This window comes from Macrobrachium nipponense, chromosome 7 (genome assembly GCF_015104395.2).
Source record: "Macrobrachium nipponense isolate FS-2020 chromosome 7, ASM1510439v2, whole genome shotgun sequence".
Taxonomy (NCBI): domain Eukaryota; kingdom Metazoa; phylum Arthropoda; class Malacostraca; order Decapoda; family Palaemonidae; genus Macrobrachium; species Macrobrachium nipponense.
The window spans coordinates 83,842,414-83,867,358 of record NC_061109.1 but is presented as its reverse complement, the minus strand read 5'-3'; the positions used below and the strand labels follow the sequence as shown (position 1 = coordinate 83,867,358).

Below are 24,945 nucleotides of genomic sequence, written 5' to 3'. Positions count from 1 at the left end.
TCAACCATTCCAGTAGGCAGTAAACTATTTGGTGTACGTGAAACTGATATATGTTCTTTCTTAATCAATGATTACCAACCAGTCTCTCTCTCTCTCTCTCTCTCTCTCTGGTAAAGGCAATTAGTTTTGCATGCTTTTCAACCCTGATTACCAGTAGGTAATTGATTATTTAATGTAAGTGAAACTGATATTTATGCTTTCTTAATTATTACCAACCAGTCTCTCTCTCTCTCTCTCTCTCTCTCTCTCTCTCTCGTCCCTCTCTCCTTCTCATCTCGTCTACTCTCCCTGGGCTCTCTCTCTCTCTCTCTCTCTCTCCATACAATTATGAATAAATTGTGTAATATCAGGTACAGGCCAATTACCAGTAAATGATTTAACGTAAGTTAAAAAAAAATTTTCATAATCAGTCATTACTAGCATCATTCTCTTTGGCAGCAAAGATTAATACAGAATTAGAGAAAGTTTGGTATAGTAATAATGGTATCAACTACTGTTGAGTTGATGCTGTAGACATGTAACAGTATTGGTTACTAATGAGTAGTACAATAATTGCCTGCGTGTATTTTTTTTAACGTGAAACTATTGACAGTTAACTAGTTAATTACTCCTATAGTAGATTCACATCAACCGTGCATTTGATGTCTAGGCCAGTCCCTTACGACGCTCCTGATTGGCCGTTGATAAGCCAATCACAGGGCTGGAAACTCTCAGTCTCTCTCGAGAGTTCACACAAGCAGGATATATCTTTCACCTCTCCTGAAAGACGTATCCCTCCGGAGAGGTGGAACATAGATCCTACCCATGTGAACTCTCGAGAGAGACAAAGTTTCCAGCCCTGTGATTGGCTTATCAACAGCCAATCAGGAGCGTCGTAAAGGACTGGTCTAGACATCAGATGCACGCCTGATGTGAATCTACTATAACCTCTGATCTTGAATGAAAAATATTCGTTGAACAGTCAATGTCGTGTATTCAAAAGTAGCCTTCGTTTCTCCGGTATGACTACCATAATCGATGTCTATTGCTGCTCCTTCGTGTGATTTTACTTTCAACGTTTTATTCCTCTACATAGAACGTTTCTTAGACTTACGATCAATAGTATACTTGTCAGTTATCTGTGAAACCTTCACCACAGTCTGAAGAGTGTTTTTTACTTTCGTAACAACACGTCTCGTCATTTGAATGAGATAATGTGTAGGCCTAGATTTTTATCGGCATTTGCTGTCATATTTTTTTAGTGTGTTTTGCAATCGTTACGTAATTTTCCTTGTTTACTTTACGATGGAAGATTTAAAATAGCTCTAACACTCGAATGACAAAGAAATTTCTATCCATTTCTTAACCCATGAAGTTGGGTGAACTCTCGTAATAATAAGTACCGTAATTGGCAAAATATATAGGAAAAGTGTTGCTTGGTAAAATTAGTTCCGACGGTTTTCAATATATCTCATGCTTAACACAGGCTAGAGGAATTCCCTTGTTGGCAAGTAAATAATGTAGCCTACATGCAATGATGGCCTTATGGTAGCGCTGGTCCCTACATTCCTGCAGCTAATTTAGGACAAGTAGGTTATGTGTTTGTGTATTAGGGTGTGGGTGAAGTGACGATGTATTACGTATCGTGTAGTACCTACCGAAAAAAAAATAAGAAAAAAAAGGTCAGGGAAAATGGCCAGTTGATATAACCAGGTAAAAATTGACGGCTGCAAATTTTATATGTAATTATCTCTGACATCGTTATACTTTTAACTATGTATATAGTAATCTGGTGGTATGGTTGGAAATCGAAGGTAAACTGTATTCCATCGATGAACAAGAGTTGATAGCCGTTTTCTTTCAACACTTGAGATGAGAGAACATGGGATTAGAATCGTTTTCTATATGCCTTAAGGAATGTTTGTGTAAATCTTTCATCGGACACTATTAACCTATTTCATATCTCCATCGAGACTCCTTGACATCATAATCGTATATATATATATTATATATATATATATATATACTATATATATAGTATATATATATATATAGTATATATATATATAATATATTTTATATATATATATATATATATATATATATTATATCTATAATATATATATATAATATATATGATATATATATATATATATATATATATATTTATATATAATATATATTAGAACGAGTCTGAACGACGATGAAGAAAGGTTCACGAACGCTTGATAATTTATTGTAGCCGACGGCGTATCGTAACATCTATTAAATAATCATCAAGGCAGCAGTAATAATATGATTTGGTTATAAAAAAAGAACGTCCAATCATACAATTCCAATATAAAAAAAAGGTACTGAAACATGGGAAAACAAGGATATAAGGTGACAAAACATAAAAAAAACAATAGGTGAAACAGAAAAGTAAACAAAACATCAGAACAGCTAAGCACTAAGCAGAGTTCAGGGTACTATACATACCTGTACTAGACCCATACCTACATCCAAATCCATTCCATACCCATATCCATACCATTATCATACCCATGCCCACATCTGTACCATACCCATACCCACACAAGTTCCTCGCGCTCGGCCGCCAATCAGGTGATCCGAAGTTCGAATCCCGGCTCGGCCAACGCGGAATCAGAGGAATTTGTTTCTGGTGATAGAAATTCATTTCTCGATATAGTGTGGTTCGGATCCCACAATAAGCTGTAGGTCCCGTTGCTAGCAAGGTATATAGAATAAGGGAGAGAGGTACAGTCACTTTGGTCGCTGGGCTAGTGGGGTACTTCAGTGATAGTCCTGGAGGACAGGGTGAGAGCGATCAAGGCAAGTACTACCTTGGGAACAACTTAAGTACCTTGGGTCGAAGGTATTGGGGATTAGCCCTGTAAGTGTCATATGTCCTTGTCAATTTGTTATCTTCCATACTTTTGGTGTTCTTTTGAACTCATATAGATCACTGTTCACATACAAAATCGTGGATTGATAATATTTGGCTTTAATATATGATAGAAGCCTTAGATTAATTAATATGCTTGATAGAACTTAAGAAATCAATTAGTATTTGATCTAACGGTTATTTACAAAGGCTTATCTATAATACATTACTTAATAAACTAACATAAATATACATAGATAACAGAAAACAGTAATCTGGTTTCATAATAGAAATGAAAAATACTTAAAATTAATAAAAAAAGTCTTTTAGAATTGTCACGGCATAATTTAATTAATTTACGAATCTTTTTTTTTTTTTTTTTTTGCCTACTCGATACAATTTGGCCATTCAGAACTCTCATCCTAAAAAAAATCCGAATTTTAAAAGGCAAGGATACACAATTTTCAATATGGCAAGCCAAGTCGTATAATAGTCCAATGCCTGGTTTGGGTGCATTTTCTCCATTGTATGTTTTATCCCATAAGCATGACTAGAGTTTTTTCTGTCATAAGGTACCCTTAAATTGAACACATCAAACCAGGAGTGAGCAAGCTCTATAAAAGTCCCTTGTACTTTCCCAGAACATACTCTTCAAAAGTCCCTGACTTTCATGAAATCTAAAGCTTTAGATGTTTTTTCGAAAGAAGCTGCACTTCTTTCCTCACATTCATACGTTGCGTACCTGTTACATTTATGTGTTACATTTATGCTGCAGGTCTCTTTAATATGCACTTTCTTCAAAATGTTTACTGCATATGCGATGTAGGGTTAAAGTTGTACTTTCTCTTGCAACGATGAACCCATTTCCGTCTTGTTTCCTCATCACGGGGGAATCGGAAAAAGGATACCCCCTTTTTTCTATTTAATTACCAACCAAACACAGCGCAGCTGTTTGGGATTGTTTAGATAATAATTTAGATTGTATAGAAAATCAAAACTGTGGTTGTATTCGAAGAATTTAAAACTAAAACTAAATCACTGCAGAGATGACTGAATGACCTGTGATCTACATTTGAATGAAACGGTCGCTGAGTGACTTCGTCCTGACCTGTCCTCCAGGAGGTGCGGCTCTTGGGAGGATGAGCCGTAACCCGCCACAAATGACTACCTGATCCATTCTATATAGCTTGGTTGCTAGGTGACCAATTGGTTCCTAGCCAGGTAAAAATATCTCATCCTTCGGGCCAGCCCTAGGAGAGCTGTTAATCAGCTCAGTGGTCTGGTAAAACTAAGATATACTTAACCCATACCCACAGGTATAGTCAGCAAAAGTCTATGTGCAGCACTAACCCCATTTACCTTTCGGTGTACAAACAAACAAACGTTCACAGTTTTAGTATGTATTATATAGACTCCTGGATTGGCGGAGAATGTCAGAAACCTGTCCTGTCTCGGATCCCCATACCAAAAAGTAGTCCTCATCCCGGGATTCCTAAGAGGGCTTTTTGATCCAACACACGGGGTCTTCCTCTTAGGCCTACTGCACTGATAATGACTCTCGGAACATCAAATGCTACGGAGCTTGAAATTGGCTTCATAATAAATGGAATACCGTCTTTACTTTTGTACTCAAACTCAACACATTTAATTTCATCAGAAAACATGGAAAATTCAAGGCAAGAAAACTCATAATGGCCAAATCAGAATGAAATATTTAAAGGAAGACTTCTGCAAGAATACATCTAGATAATCCGACTATTTGCTCGCTTTGACAGAGATCTTCTAATAGAAGTCTTCATCAAGGGACATACCATGCTTGAAGGAACTGAGTTCTTTCTTTCTGCAGAGCCAGTCCTCTAGATTATTCCCAAAGAATTATTCCGGTGTCCTCTGCGTCCCTCTGGTGTTCCTCTGGAGGCCTTAAGTGTCCCTTTGGAGGCCTTCAAGTGTCCTTCTGGAGGCCATCTGGTGTCCTTCTGCAGGCCTTCTGGTGTCGTTCTGGGGACCTTCAGGTTTGTCCCCTGGAGGCCCTTCCTGGAGCCCTTTGTGTCCTTCTGGAGGCCTTTGGTGTCCCTTTCTGGAGGTTTTCTGGTTGTCCCTCTGGAGGCCTTCTGGTGTGGATGGTTCCCTCTGGAGGCCTTCTGGTGTCCCTCTGGAGGCCTTCTGGTGTCCCACCTTTCTGGTGGACCTTTCTGGCCCGGTTCTGGTTCCCTTGGAAGGCCCTTTCTTTTGGTCCCTATGGAGCCCTTCTTGGTCCCTGGTTCCCTCCCTGGAGGCCTTCTGGTTTGTCCCTCGGAGGCCTTTGGTGTTCCCTTCTGGAGGCCTTCTGGTTTTGTTCCCTTCTGGATGGCCCTTCTGGTGGTCCCTCTGGAAGGCCCTTCCTTGGTGTCCCTTCTGGAGGCCCTTTTCTGGTGTCCCTTATGGAGGCCCTTCTGGGGTGCCCTCTGGAGGCCCTTCTGGTTGCCCTCTGGAGGCCCTTCGGGTGTCCCTCTGGAGGCCCTTTTGGTGTCCTTCGGAGGCCCTTCTGGTTGTCCCTCTGGAGCCCTTCGGTTGTTCCCTTCTGGAGCCTTATGGTTGTCCTTATTGGAGGCCTTCTGGTGTCCCTCTGGAGCCCTTCTGTTGTCCCTCTGGAGGCAATTCTTCCGGTGGTCCCTATGGAGGCCTTCTGGTTGTCATCTGGTGGACCTTCTTGGTGTCCTCTGGAGGCCTTTCGGTGCCTTCTGGAGCCCTTCAGCGTCCCTCTGGAGTGCCCTTTCTGGTGTCCCTTCTGGAGCCTTCTGGTGGTCCCCTCTGGAGGCCCTTCTGTGTCCCTCTGGAGGCCTCTGGATGTGGAGCCTTCCGGTTGTCCTCTGGAGGCCTTCTGGTGTCCTCTGGAGCCCTTCTGGTGTCCCTCTGGAGCCCTTCTGGTGTCCCTCTGGAGGCCTTCTGGTGTCCCTCTGGAGGCCTTCTGGTGTCCCTCTGGAGGCCTTCTGGTGTCCTTCTGGAGGCCTTCTGGTGTCCTTCTGGAGCCCTTCAGCGGTTCCTCTGGAGGCGTTCTGGTGTCCCTCTGGTCACCCTCTGCTTGAATATTCTCTTATTGGGAGACTTCGTGCACCTGCTGAATTGGTATGGATCACCAGCCGTTGATTCTCGCCCTGAGAGCTCGTTCGCCGCCCCCCAAAGCAGGCGTTGGCTCTCCCCGGGAAAGTTCTTCTATCTGATGAGATGGGGGGAACTTGACAGCCATTGACTCTAGCTGGGAGAGTTCGTGAGACCCTGTTCACACACGGCGGTTGACAGAGGCCAGGGGTGTTCACACACCGCGCGGACTCCGCGCTGTTCGAGATACACATATTTATTATTTGATGAAGCTGAAAAACGTCCAGTGTGGGACATGAGATCAGAATGACTATGACAAAATAGTAAAGGAAAAGCGTTGCGAGGAACTACTTGACAGCATCTGCGATTCTGGTAAAAACAAAGGACAAAAATCGTAGTTTAAGTTATCTACACTTTTTATTGAATTTTCAAGTTATACTTTTCACATTTTATCAGTTTATTCAGCAGTTCAACTCGACCATCATGAATGAAATATACTGCAAATTGATCTCTTACCTTTACAAAATTATGCAAAATGCTACAATCTTGTATTATATTCTTAACAACAAAAGACCATAAAATAATTTGACGATTTACTTGCACTGAATAAGGTTGCTAATTCATCCAATAACATAATGCAGAGCATATTCATTTATATGTAATCACGAGTACACAAATCTACACACATACATATAATTAGATATTGTATATAATATACATGTATGTATATGTTAATATTTATAAACATATATGTATATGTAAAAACATGTATATATATTTATATATACTAAAGGAATCTGTTGGAGTCCATTTTTATTGAAGCCACGTCAGCAAGGACTGTGAATCTCCATCCTAGATTATACCTTGATTCTCTTTCCTTATCTCCTTTGCTTAAAGAACACGCCACCCAGATTAACAAACTGTAACCCTGCCCTCTTTTTCTGCTTTTGTACATAAAGGTCTGGTCAACTTCTATTATATTCACTGTGAACCTGAATAATGTATAATAAACTAAGCAAGTACTTAGTTGAAGTCCCCAGTTTCATGTCCATTTCTACTATGAATGTGTATATATATATATATTAATATCTATATATATATATATATATATATTATATATATATATATATATATATGCATATATATATATATATATATATATATATATATATATATATATATCTATATATGCATATATATAGATATATAATTATGTAATATATTATATATTATATATATATATATATATATCATATATATATATATATATATATATATATATATATATATATATTACTACTTTCAAAATGCATATATCCCCTCTTTGACTGTATAAAATGTTATAAATAGAGTTTTGCAACATTTTTCAGATTCCTTAGCTAGCATTAGAGTTAGGATGTCTTAAAATGTATGTTCAGATTTCGCATAACATAATGTAAAAGAATATACAACGTAGAATGTAAAGAAAGAAAGAGATTAACTTTGTCCATTCAAAGCTAGAGGTGTTTCAGTAACTTTTCATCGCCTTGAGATTAGAGGAACTCGAGTCTCTGTGTTGTTTTTAAAAACATGTCAATCATCTTGCTCGCTCGAGTCTGTCTCGATCGGGTATGTGTCTTTGTTGAACTAGTACGTACATGACTGTATACTGGTTTCATACACGTTCGTCTTTGCCGAAACCACGTGCAGATTTCACAGTTTTTCTGTAAAGTTATGTCACTATTTAGAAGCTTCTAGAAGCATTGCATCATCTTTCTCATTGCCCAAAACATTTTGTGCCAGATCCACTGCCCAGCTCTCATGCAAAATGAAAGCAGACAATATAGACTTGGGATTCCTGGCGTGTAGATCTCTCTCTCTCTCTCTTTCTCTCTCTCTCTCTCTCTCTCTCTCTGCACTTTTGATTTCAAAGTAACGTAACGATTTAATACTTACTGAATGGTCACTCGTAACTCATAAATTTCAGATTTTATATTTCTTAGAGTTATTTAGTATTATTTAGTGCTTTTTGGGGAATCTGAACGAACATTGTGTGTGTAACGGCGCCTGTTTTTGTGAAAGTGTGAAAAAAGCTGCAGCAAGGAAAAAAATTGGTATACCAAGAAGGTAAAGTGTTTTATATTTTCATTAGTTGCAACTAATAGTAATAATTACGATGGTTTGGTAAAATCTAATAACTAATGGTTACGATGGTTTGGTAAAAACTAATAACTAATAATTACAATGGTTTGAGAGAAACTATTTACATTTTTACACATTGCAAATTTTTGTGTTTTGTGTTTGTTTCATTTGAAGTGATTTTTATGTTTTGTGCATTTATTCATTTTCTCATTGAAGTGTGTGTTTTTATTTTATATTCTGTGTGATTAATAATTTTGCAATTTTGGTATTTTCCACATTTTTCTGTTTTCATTTGCATTCACAATTTCGTTAACTTAGTTATTTTCATTACTTAATCGTTGCACATTTAATTGAATTTAGCACTTGTGAATAGAATTCTTCTCAAGTTTTATTGTTGTCTAGCACTTAATTAATTTCCAAATATCAATTATTGCCTAATACTTTTGAATTTTTATTGACTTAATTTTCTTGAATTTTGTGATAAATTAATTTTGATTTAATTTTACTTAATTAATTCAAGAATTAATTAAACTTTACTTTGTTTTCAAGTAACCAGTAATGTTCCCTGATATTGTGAATTTCACTTATAATTTTGAGTTTAATAATAAATTTTTGTATTTAAAATTTTTATAAGTGTTTCTTTTCTATACCAGTCTGTAAATATACTTATGATTAGTTTAGGTAGAAACATAGAGTGGTAATTGATCTGTTTTCCTTCAATTTACTTGAAATGACTTAGAACCAGGGAAGTGCTTAGACTTCTGAAATCAGGGAAATACTTAAACTTTTAAAGTGGTTGATAGAGTGATGCCCTTTAATTAATTTAATTACTTACAAGATTACCTCACACCTGTTTTGATAAACTTAGTCTGATTTTCTGCAATACTGGTAAGTTGTTTTAAGAGATCACTGTTGCCTTTAGAGTATTCAGTCGTTTAGTACCTGTGATGAGGGTTCAGGTGTCTGGCTGTTGTGAGGTAACAATTAATGAATGGTAAGTGTAGTAACCAGATACTTGGCACTTCATCACAATATATATATATATATATATATATATATATATATATATATATATATATATTATATATATATATATGTGTGTGTGTGTGTGTGTGTGTGTGTGTGTGTGTGTGTATGACTGGTAAAAATGTTCTGTTATAACAGAATTCCATCTAATAAAAGGAGCCAATAAAAACACCAAAATATAGAGAGAGAAATACTTATTTCAGAGACTGTTGTCTCCCTCTTCAGGTAGATGAATGAGAAAAGGGGTCCATCCACAGGTAAGCCAATTTAGGTCACTCCCGCTGATAATCTTCCTTTAATCTTCTTAAGCGTTGGTTGAATGAAAATCTTGTCGATGTCATCTGAGTCCCATGCTCCCTTTGAAATATTCATACCTGCCTCTCTTTAATCAAGGCCGATTCCATCATTTGACTCTTGTACCGGCAGTTGCTGCTATAAATTATATGTGACAAATTCCAATTTATACTATGGTTATGTTCATTTATATGGTTGAAAATAGCTGAGTTCTGTTGTCCATACCTAACTGCCTGTTTGTGCTGTATTAATCTCTGGGGAAGTGATTTTCCTGTACGGGATTAAGACGATGACCCAGACCCTCAGAAAATCTAACACTTTTGCATTTACTTACCCAAATATTTTAGCCAAATCCCTGATTAATGTCCAAAAGACATCCCCCAAGGACACAGGCGTTTACGAAATCCCATGCCTGGACTATGACCAATCTTACATCGGATTTACAGGAAAATCACTTCCCCAGAGATTAATACAGCACAAATGGTCAGTTAGGTATGGACAACAGAATCCAGCTGTTTTCAACCATATAAATGAACATAATCATAGTATAAAGTGGAATTTGTCACATATAATTCATAGCAGCAACTGCCGGTACAAGAGTCAAATGATAGAATCGGCCTTGATTAAAGAGAGACAGGTAATGAATATTTCAAAGGGAGCATGGGACTCAGATGTCATCGACAAGATTTTCATTCAACCGACGCTTAAGAAGATAAGGAAGATTATCAGCGGGAGTGACCTAAGTTGGTTTTCCTGTGGATGGACCCCTTGGTATATATACCACCTTTTCTGTAACTTTTCTCATTCATCTACCTGAAGAGGGAGACAGCAGTCTTTGAAATATAGTATTTCTCTCTCTATATTTTGGTGTTTTATGGGCTCCTTTTATTATTATATATATATATATATATATATATATATATATATTATATATGTGTGTGTGTGTGTGTGTGTGTGTGTGTGTGTGTGTGTGTGTGTGTGCGTGCTTGGTGTTAGCCTTCTTATTTCTAGCAAATATTCAAGAATGAGATTGCCGTGCCTCGGTCCATGGATGCTAAAAGGGCTTATGTGCTTATTGGAATTTCATGTGGATCGTGCATGCGGGGATTAAGACCCTTAATCCCCCCCGCCCCTCCTACCCGCTCTCCCGTGCTAAATTGTTACATTTAAGAATATATTGTTGCTGGTGTTGTAAAATCTTCGTACGAGGGATGTTGTGACGGCTTCATAAGGCTCCAACCTCTAAGCAAGGTGACTTTCTTTAGATTTTGGAAAAATAAATACGTTAAACTTGATTCCCCTTAAATGAATACATAGAAATAGGGCGGCAAAAATTATATTGAATGAGCCATCCAGAATTTGAGTGGTGGGCAAGGATGTAGTTTTGGGTGGAGTTTCTGGTTGGTAAACACCCGCACCAAGATGTTTTGGCCTACTACAGTCGGGCAGATACGCGGCGGGCAGACACTGTAACCAATTTCGCGAGTAGATGGAGATCACGAGTGTGGGGTCCAAGTCATAGGTTCGCCTGCTTTTGACTACTGCCTGCTTGGTATTGTTTGATCTGGTAACACTGTTTAAAAGCGAGAGAATTACGGGCAAACCAGACTGCCCGTCGTATCTAGTCTTTGTTAATATTGAACTAAATTTACCTTTGAAAGTGAAGGTTTGATATAGACATGAATATCCTGTTAATGAAATTAAGAATATTTTATTATTATTATTTTTTATTTTTTTTTTTGCTTTATCACAGTCCTCCAATTCGACTGGGTGGTATTTATAGTGTGGGGTTCCGGGTTGCATCCTGCCTCCTTAGGAGTCCATCACTCTTCTTACTATGTGCGCCGTTTCTAGGATCACACTCTTTTGCATGAGTCCTGGTGCTACTTCAGCCTCTAGTTTTTCCAGATTCTTTTTCAGGGATCTTGGGATCGTGCCTAGTGTTCCTATGATTATGGGTACAATTTCCACTGGCATATCCCATATTCTTCTCATTTCTATTTTCAGGTCTTGATACTTATCCATTTTTTCCCTTTCTTTCTCTTCAACTCTGGTGACCCATGGTATTGCGACATCAATGAGTGATACTTTCTTCTTGATTTTGTCAATCAACGTTACGTCTGGTCTGTTTGCACGTATCACCCTATCTGTTCTGATACCATAGTCCCAGAGGATCTTTGCCTGATCGTTTTCTATCACTCCTTCAGGTTGGTGCTCGTACCACTTATTACTGCAAGGCAGCTGATGTTTCTTGCACAGGCTCTAGTGGAGGGCTTTTGCTACTGAATCATGCCTCTTTTTGTACTGGTTCTGTGCAAGTGCTGGACATTTGCTTGCTATGTGGTTTATGGTCTCATTTTTCGTATTGCACTTCCTACATATGGGAGAGATTTGGTTTTAATTTCCATCTATCGTTCTTTGATATCTGGTTCTTAGGGCCTGATCTTGTGCCGCTGTTATCATTCCTTCAGTTTCCTTCTTGAGCTCTCCCCTCAGTAACCATTGCCATGTGTCATCGCTGGCTAGTTCTTTAGTCTGTCTCATGTATTGTCCGTGCATTGGTTTGTTGTGCCATTCCTCTGTTCTGTTTGTCATTCTCCTGTCTCTGTATATTTCTGGGTCTTCGTCTACTTTTATCAGTCCTTCTTCCCATGCACTCTTGAGCCACTCGTCTTCACTGGTTTTCAGATATTGCCCCAGTGCTCTGTTTTCGATGTTGACGCAGTCCTCTATGCTTAGTAGTCCTCTCCCTCCTTCCTTTCATGTTATGTATAGTCTGTCCGTATTTGCTCTTAGGTGTAGTGCTTTGTGTATTGTCATATGTTTCCTAGTTTTCTGGTCTATGTTGCGGAGTTCTGCCTTCGTCCATTCGACTATTCCTGCGCTGTATCTGATTACTGGCACTGCCCATGTGTTTATGGGTTTTATCATATTTCCGGCATTGAGTTTTGACTTGAGTATCGCCTTGAGTCTCTGCATATATTCTTTCCTGATCGTGTCCTTCATCTCTTGGTGTTTTATATCCCCTCCTTCCATTATTCCCAGGTATTTGTATCCAGTCTCATCTATGTGTTTGATGTTGCTCCCATCTGGTAGCTTTATCCCTTCAGTTCTTGTTACTTTGCCCTTTTGTATGTTGACTAAGGCGCATTTTTCTATTCCAAACTCCATCCCGATGTCCCCAGATACAATCCTTACAGTCTGGATTAGGGTATCTATTTCCTTGATGCTCTTACCATACAGCTTGATGTCGTCCATGAACATCAGATGGTTAATTCTGTTGCCTCTTTTCTTGAGTTGGTACCCAGCATCCATCTTCTGCAGTACTTTTGTCATGGGAATCATGGCTATTATTATTATTATTATTATTATTATTATTATTATTATTATTATTATTATTATTATATTTATTATTATTATTGTTATTATTATTATTATTATTATCATCATCATCATCACCGTAACATATATAAAACTCTCGAAAATGAATGAAAACAGGAAAGAGTATTGAGTGACATTACAAGTGTGAGTGTAGGGCAGCCTTATCACATGATGAGATAATAAGGAAGCAAGAGTCATATCAGTATACACTGATAGTAATTATTCGCTCTCCACATCGGACATTTACCAGACGTTGAACCTTTTTTTGCAAACTACGATTTACAGATAATTCATGGTTTTATCAAGGCCACTTCGTAATTGTATACTTATCCACTGTGAGGAACCGCATTTCCCTCTCTCCGTGAAGTATAAAACGAACTCTTCTTCGTTATTATGAAAATATATTTTTTTTTACTACTATCGACGGATTGTGCGCCACTGTCCTTTTTCTAATAGAATTTTTATGCAAAGGAGACTGTAAGACAGAGCGCTAAGAATTAAATGGGAATTATATGTCTTTACAGGAAAAGACCAAAGTCACCATCTTTTCGCTCGCCCTTTTAGTGTGCGCTATCCATACCTGCATCTTGTCTTTCTGCACTCTCGTGTTTCTTGAATAATACCCACGTTAATAACCAATGATGTGTCTAAATTGGCTGGACGAACTCAGTCGCTCAAACTTCCTTAATATAAGAACTTTTCTCAAGTCTCCCTCTTTCCTTCCAAGATAAGAAGTCTCTCAACGTGACCGGACCCATTCACAACATTCTGAATTATTTATTAACCTGCAATAAACCCTTTAACACGTCGAATATTTCTGCTGCACGATTGCGTATAAAGCGCATAAGTGGCGTGGTTGGTATGGTCTTTGATTCCACTGAGGGGTCAGAGATGTGTATTTCTGGTGATAGAAGTTCACTCTCGACGTGGTTCGGAAGTCAAGTAAAGCCGTTGGTCCTGTTGCTGAATAACCACTGGTTCCGTGCAACGTAAAAACACCATACAAACAAACAATTGCGTACAAAACAAACAAATATTCTGGGCCCCACAGAGCGCATTATAGATGGAGTTGTACCAGATAAGTAGTAGTCTAATTATAGAAAGCAAATATAGGGCATATATCAAACATCTTCTTGAGTAACCAATTACATTATCCAGTCATCCATAATTATATTCATTGATGATCTTCTAGGATAGCATTTATTTGCTTCTCATAAATTTGGTACGTGGTTTCAAAAATTCCGACATTTTCTTCTTGCAAACACCAGTTTCTAAACGGCATCTGCAGCTAATCATCGTCATCTGAATTTTCAACTCTCCGTGTGGGTCCTATTTGGCCCATGAAAGAGACCCCCAACCCCTTTTTTTGTCGGCTAGAGTTCACAGTATTCTTGCAAAGCTCACTTTATAGTGTCAGAGTCCATCTTCAACGAATACGTCAGTCTTCTTCTTCTTCCCATCTTTATTCCTATTCGGGGTCAACGAATACGTCAGTCTTCTTCTTCTTCCCATCTTTATTCCTATTCAGGGTCAACGAATACGTCAGTCTTCTTCTTCTTCCCATCTTTATTCCTATTCGGGGTCAACGAATACGTCAGCAGCCTTTCTTTAATCTCACAAAGCTTCCTATTCCAATTCTTGGAACAAACAAGTGAAAGATTTGGGCCTGGTGTGCTTCTAGATCCTTCTTCCAATATCTTTTATTTCCCACTTGGTTCAATGAGTTTATCAAAGCAAACACTTGAAGTTCCAGTTAATGTACATTTCGGTTTCTTGCAATTTAGTTTACTTGTTTCGTCAACTGTTACCTCTCTTTAACATTATTTCTTAGCTAGGTTTCTGCCAACAATAACATCATATCCAGTTCAGTGCTTTAAATATGTTCTCTTATTGAATAGTTTGATCCCATTTGATTAGAGATATTCAGTGAATCACAATTTTAATTATACTGAAAAAGAAGTGACCCATAACTTTTGTCTTTCTTATGTCCCACCTCATGGCATGTGTAACACCTTATCAAGCAGGATCCGTCACAGACATTGTACTTTACTTTGTTCATTTTGTTTGATTTTATGTATCTTATATTTCATAATTATCTTTTAGGGTTTTCTCTTCAGTATAGATCGTAACTCCCGCAGAATAGGAGAGTCTAGTTCTCTTTTAAATTTGCTCTCTTCTTGTTTGATCTTCACTTTATGCGGTATTTTGTTGTTTAGTCTCGGTGCACAATGTTCAAATGCTCTCTCGCCTGACTTACAATTTGTTCTAGGTTCAAATAGCATTGTGAGCTACATCCAACTATTATCCATTTATATTATTCGTTACACTCAGTCATCGCATTTATGAGAATATACTGTATTCCTTATTCACTCCTCTGTTTCACTTCGACTCCATCCTCAATTGGCCGATTTTATAATTGGGTATCTGAAAAAGAACGCTCTACACCCCGGTGTCTAAACAAACTAGTTTCAACAGCATTCAAGAAATGTTATTGTAGACTGACCTGGCCTTGTGCCAGCTCATGAACTCTTGCTCTTGGAGCAGCGCGTATATATATGATTTCACGATTTCATTTTGATATTTTATAAATTATGCCAAAATATAGACAGACATTTCTGTGTGAAGTTATCTGCATGAAATTCTGACATTCGAAGGCAGTGATAACATTGTGGGGAAAAATATTTCTAACGTAGCACACAGCACAGACAATGAATTACGCCTCGGTTATCACATTTCTTAAGGATACGTGGCACTAGTTCGTATGTCCAAGAAATGTGTACGACGTCATTTTGTTCAAATTCACTGTGACGCAGCTGTTTTAATTTCATCGGATATCAAAGATGTTGTTTCGTTAAAGAGTACAATATGATTGATGGTACTGTATGTTAATTTTATCAGTGCAAAATTCCAATCGATTTTGCATATTTTAAAACTCACAATTTTTCATGCACCAGTAGTAATCCCATACCAGCATCGCATGCCCTGATATCTGATACAAAGCTCCATAAATATATATAACCTCATATTGTTTTCCAGTTAGGTATCAAATGAGCACCAGATGATGAAATATTTGTAAGAATTTACACATTATTTTTCATATTTCCCGGTCACGTCTAGCCCAATGAGAGGGAGACAGTTAGCGGCTCCTATACAAGGGTAACTTAGCTTTAAGAAAAGATGCAAGCACTTATCTTTTCGCGTGGATGTTCTTCTTGAAAGATTTTTTCACGACGTAGTAATTATTATTTGTCAGATAAATGTGTTATATTTAAATCAGATTTTATCAGTGCGTTTGAATCAACTATACTGGCGAAAGATGTGCTACCCAAATGACAGTAGTTGTTTGGGTTGTCGTCAGCTGATGGTTGTTGAAGGGTCTTGAGAGACTCAATGCGAAAGTGAGACGTTGACGTTTAAGAAAGTGTGTGTGCGAGGACGAAGTCGAAATGCCGGCACCAATGCCCGTAGGGGCCTTGACCATGGCGTCTTTTGCCCTAACTGCTGCCGTGATTGGTAACGCCTATTACCAAAAAAAGCAGTTTTACCCTTCCGTCGTCTACATCACTAAATCTAATCCGAGCATGGCTGTAGGTGTTTGATTATTTCACTTCTTTTACTTGCCTGTTTTATTTCCTTACGGCTGTGGCTATTTCTGCTTATTTGCTTTCATATTCCTGACGTAATTCAGGAAGTGCAAAGAGGAGGGACGAATCCTAGTAAAATTTTAAAAGTAGGCTACGGAGGTACCTAAGGTAGGTAGCTAGCTAGTAGGTAGGTAATGCTAGGCAAGCAAATGTAGCGTGCATTTTAATATTTAGTTTTTACAACACCAAGGCCTTTTAGTCTTCCATGTTATCTACTTTGATGAATTTGATTTTCTATGTAAAGTCCTATTTAGCTAGTTAACCTGTGAATCATCCCTTTTTAGTATGTGTATCAACCATGGAGCCCCTCATTTGGAAGCGTAGGTTAGGTAGGTATTGGCCCTCGGATTATGTTGTGGGGAATAGATACCCTAGTCAAAAGGAAGGTTGTAGTTTAATCAAAACAACCATAAACAAGGGTTCATGCTTTATTTTTATATCTGGATAGTGGTTACACCCACTCCATGTAACCTCCCTGCCCTTGAGTGAAACGATCTTTAATTTTCATTTCCCTTATTTCTTCTTCATCATCAGTTGTTAAATATTTTGATAGATCTATAGTATTACTATTCCGTGGCAGCCTAGACTATGGCAGTTGGAGTTTTTCTATGGAGTTTTACCTACTGAACAAGAATTTTAAGTAATATTTATTCGGACAACTGTAATTAACCCCCAGGGCCTCGTACTAAACAAGACGAAATACATTTGACTCCCCATTTCCTGGTGGCTTTGGCATTTGTGGGGACGAACGATGCAGAATGCTTTTATAGAAATACCGATATTTTACAGTTTATAAATTATCTTTTTCTAGAGTATATTCCTCCTAACAATAATAAAATCGTATTGCGCATTAACTGCGAAAAATCTGAGTCTGTAAAATACACTTACGCTTTCTAACCTAATGTATACTGCCCTGCCCTCGCCTGTCTAATTTAGATCCCTATTTTCCTTGTCCTTTACCTGGCTTTGTTATATTCAAGATACATTCTTCCAATGGGATCAAAATAATTTTGTAACATCACCTCTACCATCATTTCCCTCAGATCCTGTTAGACATTGATAGATGGAGTTTGGGGGGATGAGTTAAATCTTGGCTGACAAATATTACTCTGAAAATAATTTCAAATATATCAGATATGTACTATTAAAGATATTTCAGTCATAATTTCAGTATTCGGGTTGTAAAATACAGTACATCATGTTAAATCTCATAATTAAAGCTAAAATAGTATAGAGTTCCAGTTACATTACAGTAGCTAAAATACTTTTTGTAGTTATTTGGTTTTAGTCCTTGCATATGTATGCAGATACGGACATCAGTCTGGAGTTGATTCGGTGAGAGACAGAGCTCTCTCGACTTAGTTTTTTTTCGCAAGTTTTTATATATGTATTAAAGTGATGTTTTTTGGGACTAATAAGCATTTCGTTACTTAATGACAATTACTATACAGGAATTCTATACACTATTCTCTGTAACTCTAGGTAACTACATTTTTATAACCTCATGCACCCCTCTCCTATAAAATTACCCAAAAAGGTCTAAGTGATATTCGGTTGTGTGTAAAACCATATTATAAATTTAGTCTCTGCTGGCTGAAGTTGGGTTAGGCAGGTTTGAGGAGCTTAGCATTCAAACTTTTCCTATGCCAGACTGTGATTAGCAAAGATTCTTTTAGGACTGTATCTTACTACAAGTTGGCAGGTTCACATCTCATGTTAAACAAGCCTGGTATTTCAACAAGGCCAGGTCGAGGTACGTTGCAAAGTAGAGTAGGGTAGAGTTCCTAACTTGTTCCTACATGATATACAGACCATCAGTCCTTTACATTAGGGATCACCTTCAGCGAAGCTGGAAACAGCGTCTAGACTTTTATAGCATTACACCTTTCTGAATACATCTACATTCAGAAAGGTGTTTATGTGCTTAATTGCAGTAATGGCAAAAGTGTGAATAAAAGTTCACAAATGTGGATAGATGTATGGAGCCATGATTCACCTATAGAAGGGACCCTCCGAAAAAAAAAAAACTCTGCAGCCAGGCAAACTAGTTTAGTGTTTTATGCATGCTGATTAGCTAGTTGAGTCATATCAAAAGCAGTGTGTTTTTATTTGATTTTGCCATATTATAAAGTCATACCAATGTTCAAATCAGCTTTTCAGCAATTTCAGCTCCTCTCTCCAGCCTGGGGAGTGAGTGGTGGTGACAAACCCGTTTATTGTGGCAAACTTGGTTTGCTGCTTGAACAGATATACGTAGTTATTGGTTTCCATGCCTGCAATGAATCTGGACATGTCTCATTGTGTTGACTCCCAGCAGACTGAGTTTTAGATACCTATATGTATATCTAATCTCTCACAGGCTTAGACCCCCTTCTTTAGTACTCTCATTTCTGGGAAGGGTGGTTGGTTGTGCCGAACCTCCAGTTGGTTCAGGATTCTCGTACCTCCCTCCAAGTATGAGTCTATCCTATTGTGAAGACTGAAGGTTTGTTCTGCATTTGAATAAATGACAAATTTTTAATCAATTTGTATTTTTCATAGCTAACAAACCTGAGGTCTTGACATTGACTACCCACCTTTAGCTGCCCATCTTGTAATCCGGGGTTGGAAGAAAGACTTTAATGAGTCATGAGGTTCATGCGTGGTCAATGACCACTTTCCACCTCTTTTACGCCTTAGATGCCAGATACCACAGATTCCTTTCATATGTAATCTTTGATTGTTTTTTTAACTGGTTTCTAGCTGGCACCAGAAGATTTATCCTATTCTTAAGACCTCAGGTTTGTTAGCTATGGAAAATATTAAAAATTTGTCATTTTTCAGTATTCCATTGCATTGAAAGTTCTTTATTGAGATATAAACATTATCCTTGATTTTCCATCTATAGTAATAAGGTAAGGGACTAGAAGTTCACAGGAAGACTATTTTGGTCATGTAATATGACCCTATTCGGTTTTCATTTTCGTAACTTTTCTTATATCCTCAATATAGATTTCATTTTTGCCTAATATTGACGTACATTGTCTGAAGGTCTGACCAAAAAGTAGTTTATATTTTTGGTTGGAACATTATTTTGGAATGTATTGTGTACCAACTGTACATTTTTTTTTATTGATTTTTAGAATGGTCTTTCTCCTAGACCTTCCTTTTCCAATATAATTTTTAATGCAGTATCACACTGATTTTTACTGTTTATACATACTTACCTCATATATAGTATTGTCCTACCAAACAAAATTTAGAAAACTCAGAACAAAGCAGTCCCAAGGGTCCACTGAAAAATGGTATGCTGTACATAGTAGCTTTGTACTAACTCAAGTTGTAATACTTGTAAGTAGAACAGGAAGAAGATAGGCTGTGTAAATTCTTGAAATATTTCTAGCTAAAAGCAGGCTAGCACATTAAGCACAGTTCAGTAAATTTTACATCCTAAGTCTCTCAGGACTGCAATTCATCCAGTTTGTTGTATTTGAAAATGTTAAAGTTTTACTTTTTTGAAATTTGATCATTGATTTTCTTCTGGTTCATAGAATATTCAAGACCATGTTTATTTTATTTTGTTGCATTTTTTCTACTTGGTAAATGTTTCCACTGAACCAGTCTCTGGGAAAAAAAAAGCTAGATTATATCTGTTCCTTTTATTGTCTACTGTCATAGGCTTCTGACTATTTCAACCTAATCTTGCTCCAATTTTCAGAGGTCATTCAAGAGTCAAGAATAAATCTTAATGATGAGCCATAGAAGTGTCTTGAAATCTGACCTGGTGGTCTTACATGTATAGATCAGTATGGAAATGCAGAGACTTTATGTACCATTTTCATTAGATTTATTACAGTGAATGGTGCTTTTTTCCTTGATCTCTGTATATGCAATGAATATCTGTACAGTGTTATTATGTGACATCCTGTAGGTTGAACTCTTAATACATTTTTGAGGTCATTAACCTATTGAAGATTCTAATGTATTTCTTTTCCTTCAGGCTATATATCTCCTAGCATTCACACTGGTCATCTTGTTAGGAAAATTCCTCAAGAAAATCTTCTTTGGTTCCCTGAGAGCAGCTGAATTTGAGGTACTGTATTTAGTCTTTTATGTTAATTCTCTTGTGATACATGTAATGGGACTGAAGGACTTAAAGATTTTCATTTGAGAAATATTTTATTTCAAGTTATGGTTATAAGGGACATGATTTTTTCATTTGGCACTAAGTGTCAGTCAGTTTCTGGACCATAGTGTTCAAGTGAAGGCTTTGAAAAACTAGACAGGTTTCCCAACTAAGTCAAAATCTTCAAGACATCTGAAGACAGGCTAACGCTTTTACCCTTGATTTGATTTGACCATATCTCATCTTTAAGGGAAAGAAATATAAATTTCTCTTGATTGTAAAATTGATAAAGTCCTCAGTCATATATCAGTGTGTGTAAATATTAGGTCTAATGTTCAGTAGTATGTATATGCCAACATGATCAGTTGGTCTCTTCAGCCCAAATAAACACAAGAAGGAAATTTGTGTTAGGAATGAAAGTAACAATACTATAATACAATACAGATTACTACTACTTTAATTTCATGTAACTCCCAATTTTGTACATGCAACTTCCCCGGCAGATATATACTTAGCTTATGTCTCTGACGTCCGACAGAAATTCGAATTTGTTCCGACACGGCATACAAACCTTCGGTCCTTTTACAATAGGAAGGTACTAGCGGCAGCTGGATAGGTCGTAAGCTTTCGAACGAAAAGGGGTTCGGTAGTTAACTGCTTGTCCGACAGGCGCGCGCAGCGACTGGTAGGTAAACAAATCTCTTTTGCTTTCGGCCTGCTGCGTGTGGACGTGTATCATCGTCTCTTGCCCTGCTTTATCGTCGTTGCTTTCGCATGGTTGTGTTTTTCTTTTTCTATTTATCTAGTGAAACTGAATTGTAAGTACAATCATTTCATATTATTTCCATTGAATTCAATTGTGAATTAAAGATCTTGGTTTCACCACCACGCCCTCCGATTACCCAGAGTGCCGGGACTGAAGGGCGTAAGTGCGGGAATTCATTTTCCCAGAAATGATCCTCGTATTGTGTATGCTCGGTGCCGAGGCGGAGAGCGCTCGCTCCGAGCGTATATTTTGGTTGGAAATGTGTAGATGAAAATCGTAAGTAATGCTCTTTTCATTTATTTTTTTTGACCTGTATGCTCGTTGCCGAGCGAATGCGCTCGGCACGGAAACTTATTTCTGTATGGAAGTGGAATCGCAAGTACAGTATTCTTTTTCATTTTCATATATTTATTTTGATTGTAGCAATACTCATTTTGGATCAGTTTCCGAGCTTACCCGGAAATTGATCTTTTCCCCTTTTTATTTGAATGAAGTGAAATCGCAAGTGCAGTTCTTTTTCATTTTCATATTTTATTGAGATTGCATTGTTTACTGGGATCAATGTTTCCGCTATTTACCGGGAATTGATCCTCCCCTTTTTATTTGTATGAAGTGAAATCGCAAGCGCAGTATTCTTTTTTCATTTTCATATATATATTGATTGCATCAATTCATTATGGATCAAGGTTTCCATAAACCTTGATCCATAAAGGTAAGGAATGGATCCTTTTACCTTGCGCTCGTACCAGGGCGCAAATGCGCTCGATCCGAGCCCTTATTCATTGTGAAGTGAATCGTAATGCAAGATTCTTTTTCATTTTATTCTTTTTATTATTGATTGCATCAATATTTATTTGGTTCAAGTTCCGCTCAGTCAGGGAATTGATCCTTATGCCCTTGCATTCGGGCCGATGGCACGATTGCTCTCGGGCTCTTATATTATTGTTGGGTACTGGTGCTGTGGCGGGGGTGGGGGAACGAGAACCCCCCCCCGCTCAGCTCCCACAGATGGCCCTTCCCTTGGGGGGGGGAGGTATCGGCGTTCTTCTCCTCGCCCGATCCGTCGATCGCGGGGGATGGGCGCTCGGTGCCCGATGTACAATTGTATTCGGGGTCTTCCACTCGTTCGAGAGGGCTCACCCCCCGCGCGAGGGGACTTCCCCCCCACTAATCGCTACTACTGTTATTTCCGCAGGTGCTACTGCCACGAGGGTGGACCTTGCTGAGGTATGGGCGTCCTTCGATTTGCAGGGCGTGCTAGTGTCCAGGGGCTGCGGTTCTATGTCTGGGCCTACTGCGGTCACCCATGGAGTGGTGACCACGCTCCAGGTGACGACGTCCCTCCTCACCTGGTGTAATCACCTCACGTGGTAACAGTCCTTGCCTACAGCCGCTGTGAAGTGCCGTTCGCCGTACCGAGAGGGGGGCGTGCTGCCGCCGCTCGTGGTTGCCGCGCTGCAGCGACCACACTTCCTGCCCGCCCTAGAGCTCGCCCCTGGACCTGCCGCCGGTACCAGGATGTTGCTGGCTGCTGCTCCACTTCCTGTGTTCCCGATTCTGGGCTGGCTGTCCCTGCCGTTGCTGCGCTGGCTGTCCCTGCCGTTGCTGCGCTGGCGGTCCTACCGATGCTGTGCTGGCTGTGCCTGCTGTTCCTGAGATGCCCATACCTGCTGATGTCGTCCCTGTTCGTGGTGGTACTACCCCAGACTTTGGTCTGTCTGTACAGGTGCGTCCGGGCCCTGTAGCTTCGGCTACAGCAGCCCCGGCTCCGCCCTGGATAGATCTTACGTCTGTCCTGAGGAAGCTGACGAAGAAGAGGAAGGTGTCGTCGTCGTCGTCTTCATCTTCTTCATCGTCGTCGGCTGCCGCCTCTTCCCCTTCGACTTCTAAGGCTTCACAGCCGAGGAAGAAGAAGGTTGCCTCCTCCCTCCTAAGAAGTCTCCCTCGGGAGCTTCTCGGGACCCGTCTCACCTCAGTGGGACGGGAGGGTTCCTTCCGCTGGTCCTCCTGCTCCTTCGGGAGCGGGGCCCGTCTCTTCTTCCGCAAGGAAGAAGACTACGGGGACCAGAGGGGTACCGGCTAACACCGGTACTTCCTCGCTGGTGTCAGTGGTTCTGCCACTGCATCAGGGTCCGTCTCGGCCTCTCGTTCGCAGGGAGGTACCGAGTGTAACGGTCGCCTACCCAGCGACCGTGCAGCCAGGAACCAGACCTCTGAATCCGCTCAGCGTCAGGTTCCACGGCACGGGGCGGAAGACTGGTGACAGCCGCTCACGACGACCCTCTCACCAGACCAGCTATCACTCTCGCGGCGAACAGCTGGCTACCCGGGGTGGACGTTGACTGTCCACGCCTAACCGGCCACGGGCTGAGGCTGGGAAGAGGTCCTCCGCGTTCGCCGGTGCCAGCCACGGCTGGAACCAGCGACGTGACGTGCCGTGAGGACAAGCACCGGTCTCACTGTGACAGTGGAGCCTGCAGGTCGCCTGACCGTCGCTCTCACAGAGAGCGATCGGGTATGGCAACCAGCACCAGCTCTTCTGACACATCCGAGATCGGGGCCGCTGTGCTCAGTCCAGCCGTTCTCCACAGCGAGACGGTTCGACCAGGCCTGCAGCTCGATCGCCACCACAGGGTTGACGATCGCCTGCAGCCCTCCAAGCCTGCTGGTTCTGCCAGCGAGCAACGAGGGAGAGTCAGGTCTGCCTCTCCCGTACCTTCAACCTCCTCGGTTACACCGGGAGGAGCGAGGTATTGAGGAGTGATCGTGAGGGGTGCGCCCCCTCACGATCCCACCACAGACGCCCTACGTTGCCAGGCACGGTTCTTGGACGGCCAGGACGTATGCGCAAGTGGATGGGGGAAGACCGAGAGGGCTGTCGCGTTCCCCCTTCTTAGGAGGAAGGTTCTCGGAATATGCTCTTGTTCGAAGGGCTTAACGGTCCCACTCTGCAAGATGCTGTGACTTCCGAGATCCAGAGGAACTTTGCCGAGGTTATGACGCTGATTATCCGTCAGCACAACGACCTCGGGGAAGGATCGCCGCTCCCACCCAGCAGAGCCACGTCTCGGCTCGAGTCGTTTTGGGGCCCGAGAGGGAACCCAAATCGACGGTGGGTCTGCCGCGATCGGAGCTTGCCGACTGTGTTGAACCAGGTAGTCTCTCGTCTCCGGACAAGAAGGCTCTCTCAGTTCTGGCCGTCCGCAACAAGCTACTTCACCTCCTCCTCTACTGCGACAGAGGTCGTTTCTTCTACGTGTCTTCGGACACCGTATTTGAATACCCCTTCGGTCCTCCTGAGAGGTTTCGACCTCGACGAGGACTGGAATGAGTCGGAGGACGGTATCGGCTCTCTCCTGTCAGGTGTAGATCAGCCCCACCCATACGACGTTCACAGTGGCGGCAGATCCTTACCTACAGTATGAGTTCGTAACCCTCCTCGGGGAGGGAAAACGTTTTCTCCTGACGATACGTTTTTCCCAGACTCTGAGAGGCCATCGCCGTAAGGCGATGGCTGCTCCTTTTCTTCTCCAACTGCTAGTTACGCTGGGAAGGCGAGCCAGTATCCATTCCTCCCCCATTCCCTCTCTCCTTACGGCTACGAGGGAAAGGGGAGGGATCCTACAGAGATTTCTCTGTAAGATCCCACGTTAGGGGCTGCGCTACC

At 40.2% G+C, this 24,945-nt stretch overlaps 1 protein-coding gene across 3 annotated transcripts in view; it reads left to right on the top strand.

The window, feature by feature from the left end:
• The window catches only part of LOC135216966 (E3 ubiquitin-protein ligase synoviolin-like), a 313,218-nt gene that overhangs the window by 220,287 nt on the left and 67,986 nt on the right, over nt 1-24,945 (top strand). Inside the window, exons 1-2 of one of the 3 annotated variants that reach the window (XM_064252493.1) lie at nt 15,971-16,350; nt 20,387-20,479. In XM_064252493.1, coding sequence (XP_064108563.1) covers nt 16,210-16,350; nt 20,387-20,479 — 234 coding nt within the window. In that variant the 5' untranslated portion in view covers nt 15,971-16,209. Of the gene's footprint in view, nt 1-15,970; nt 16,351-20,386; nt 20,480-24,945 lie in introns of those variants that run through there. The other 2 variants (XM_064252494.1, XM_064252495.1) reach the window with 2 other exon arrangements.